Source organism: Bidens hawaiensis, unplaced genomic scaffold, assembly GCF_021521415.1.
Source record: "Bidens hawaiensis isolate Kalapana, Puna unplaced genomic scaffold, B.hawaiensis_p1.1 tig00003244_1, whole genome shotgun sequence".
Taxonomy (NCBI): Eukaryota; Viridiplantae; Streptophyta; class Magnoliopsida; order Asterales; family Asteraceae; genus Bidens; species Bidens hawaiensis.
Genome location: NW_027491178.1, coordinates 1,506,039 through 1,509,491, shown reverse-complemented (window position 1 = coordinate 1,509,491; position 3,453 = coordinate 1,506,039). Strand labels below are relative to the sequence as shown.

The following is a 3,453-nucleotide window of genomic DNA, read 5'->3' as shown; positions in this document are numbered from 1 at the left end:
ATAAAGAAATCATTGAATATATCATAGCTTTAAATTTAAATGGGTATATTATACATCACATAAAACAAAATCCAAAGGAAACAATTTTGGGGAGATATATATCCTCCTATCTGATCCGTGAAATATACAGGTTTCTTCGTTAACATTCAACAAGTTGTTCTTCTCCCCAAACTCACTCTAAACATTACCACATTAATCTGAGGCTAGATTGAGTAGACGTGATCCGGAATTGCTTCTTCAGATATCATGTCGTTGTTAAACGATACGCGTGAAGATCTCCACATTGTCTTCCTCCCTTTTTTCACTTCCAGCCACTTGATTCCTCTAGTCAACGCTGCGAAGCTTTTTGCGTCCAGAGGCGTTCGCTCCACCATCATCACCACCGTTCACACCGCCCAAATGTTACAAGATACCGTGGCTGGACACCCTATCACTGTCCACACCCTCAATTTCCCATCATCTGAGGCCGGGTTGCCAGTGGGAATCGAGCTTATAAACTCGGCCCCTTCTCAAGAAATGGCGGGCTCAGTAATCCGAGGCATGATGATGCTTCAACCAAAATTCGAACAAGTGATTCGTGAACTTGAACCGGATTGCATATTCTCCGACATGTTCTTCCCGTGGACTGTTGACCTTGCTGACCAACTCAATATCCCAAGACTATTGTTCTACCCTTCATGTTTCTTTTATCATTCTGTTTTACATTGCTTGAGAGTTTATAAACCTCATGAGAGTGTGACATCAGAGTCAGAAAAATTTGTTGTTCCGAATTTGCCAGATAATATCACGATGACGAGGGCTGAAATGTCGGAACATCTGAAAAAAGAAACCGAATTCGGTAAGATACTTGAATTGATTTATGAATCGGAGAAACGAAGTTACGGATTTGTACATGATACATTTTACGAAATGGAACCGGCTTATGTTGATCACTTCAAGAAGACTAAGGGTGTGAAAGTGTGGCATATTGGTCCTCTTTTTCATTTTTTCAATCGAGTGTCGGATAATAAGCATGATTGTCTGAGTTGGTTGGACGATCAACACCTGCATTCTGTGATATACGTTTGTTTTGGAAGCATGGTGAGATTCCCGGAAGCTCAGATCACTGAAATCGCATTGGCACTTGAAGAATCGAAGCGACCATTTGTGTGGGTGGTGGGAAAGGCCGGACACGTTGGGTTGCCGGACGGGTTTGAAGAGAGAACCAAGAGGGAAAACAAGGGTTTGATCATAACTAAGTGGGCCCCACAGGTGGAGATTCTACAACACCCCGCGGTTGGAGGGTTTTTGACTCACTGTGGTTGGAACTCGACTCTTGAAGCTGTGGTGGCTGGTGTCCCATTGGTAACATGGCCATTGTTCGCAGAGCAGTTTTACAACGCAAAGTTGTTGGAGCTTTTAGGGATCGGTGTGGGAGTTGGAGTGGATGTTTGGAACTTGGGTTACGAGATTAAAAGCCCGATCATCAGGAAACGAGACATAATAAAGGCTATTGAACGTTTATTAGGCGACTCTGGCATAGCCGAAAGCGTTAGACAAAACTCAAAAGAGTTAGCCATAAAAACTAACAAGGCCATTGAAGATAATGGTTCTTCCATCAATAGTTTAATGGCTTTGATAGAAGAACTTAAAGCCATTAAATTGACCACAAAGCCCTAATGCTATGTATCCACTTAGAAGTTCATAAAGTTTACATATTGCATGATTAATCTTATATATTTCATGCAAGTGTACAACTATATTATTCCAAATATATTCAATCATCGTTATCATAACTATATTATTCCAAATATATTCAATCATCGTTATCATAATAATCAAGAGACGTTACATGTAGCTTATGGAGTATCTCGCAATTCATGCTTGACTCGCAAACATTGACATAATCTTTAACGATAAGTTTATTTGAATCACTGTCTCATAGTGAGTGAATTACACTGATAAGCTTATCAATAGAAACATTCAAACGGTTTATAGCTTAATTAAGTTCACAAAATGAAATGAATCATGGGTTGGTGCCTAATTTAAGAGCTTTAAGTTCATCAATCAGAGTGTTCAAGTTGTTTAGAGAAGAACCTCCTTCTTCAACGGCCTTCTTGGCTTTCATGGCCAACTCTTTTGAGTTTTTCTTGATGTTCTTAGCTGTGGAGGACCCACCAGTTAAAAACTCAATGGCCTCTAAAATACCTTGCTTTCCGATAATTGGGCTAGTGATCTCGTAAGTTGGGTTCCAAACGTTCGCCCCAACTCCCACCCCTATTCCTAAAACTTCCACCAATTTCTCGTTATAAAACTGCTCTGCACACAACGGCCATGTCAATAACGGCACGCCAGCCGTCACGGCCTCAAGCGTTGAGTTCCAACCACAGTGAGTCAGAAACCCACCAACCGATGGGTGTGACAGAATCTCCACCTGCGGGGCCCACCCTTTTATAATCAAACCCTTGTTTTCAGTCCTGATCCTCTCCTCAAATCCTTCCGGCAGCCAACTGGTCCCTACGTTACCATCCTTTCTCGCCACCCAAAGGAATGGTTGCTTCGATTCTTCAAGTGCCAACGCGATTTCGGTGATCTGAGCTTCCGGGAATCTCACCATACTTCCAAAACAAATGTATATCACTGATTCCGGTTTTTGATCATCAAGCCAGGTAAGGCAATTGTTTTTCTCCGACGCACCCCCATCGTTAACAAATTGGAAAAGTGGACCCATATGCCAAATCTTCGTACCTGTAGTTTTCTTAAAGTGATCTGCATAAGCCGGTTCAAACTCATAGAAGGTGTTGTGCACTAATCCGTAACTTCGTTTCTCCGATTCTTGAATCTCTTCCACCATATCACCCAAGCGAGTTTTGAACAAGAAGTGGTGAGGGAGTTGAGATCTCTTCATGGTGATGTTATCCGGAAGACCAGGTACTATAAACTTCTCGGATTCTGATTTTACATTAGCGTAAGGAGTATGAAGTTTCAAGCTAAGGTAAATTGAGTGACAAGTGAAACTGTTAAGAGTAAAACAAGAGTCTTGGAATATTAAGTTCGTCAGCCAGATCAACCGTCCATGTCAAGAACATGTCGGAGAAGATGCAGTCTGGAGCCAAATCACGAATCAGTTGTTCTATTGGTGTCTCGAGCAGACGCAAGCCACGTATCAGTTTGGATTCCATTTCTTCGTCAGTGCACGCGATAAAGTTTTCAACTCCAATGGGGAGTCCGACTTCTGATGCTGGAAAGTTGAGGGTGCGGACGATGATAGGGTAACCAGCGTTCGTGTCACGGTCGATGGAGGTTTGAAATGTGAGGGCGGTGTGTACGGTGGTGATGATGGTGGAGCGAACGCCGCGAGAGGCGAACAGCCGCCTAGCGGCTTGAACTAGAGGTATCATGTGGCCTGGAGACAGCACAGGGATGAAGACGACGTGAAGATCGGTAACCATGACGCTCGGATGTATTTTTTGT

General features: G+C 42.8%; 1 protein-coding gene and 1 pseudogene across 1 annotated transcript; one reads left to right on the top strand and one right to left on the bottom strand.

Annotated features, from left to right (window-relative positions):
- The first annotated feature begins 261 nt into the window (after positions 1-261).
- On the top strand, positions 262-1,659 carry LOC143622820 (nuatigenin 3-beta-glucosyltransferase-like). The gene has a single exon (XM_077093859.1). The coding sequence runs from the start codon at positions 400-402 to the stop codon at positions 1,657-1,659; it is 1,260 nt and encodes a 419-aa protein (XP_076949974.1). The 5' UTR covers positions 262-399.
- A 262-nt stretch (positions 1,660-1,921) lies between these two features.
- On the bottom strand, positions 1,922-3,416 carry LOC143622819 (solanidine UDP-glucose glucosyltransferase 1-like; annotated as a pseudogene).
- Between the last annotated feature and the right edge of the window lie 37 nt (positions 3,417-3,453).

Coding starts and splice junctions, on each gene's coding strand:
- LOC143622820 (XM_077093859.1), top strand. CDS start 400: ATGTTACAAGATACCGTGGCTGGACACCCTATCACTGTCCACACCCTC.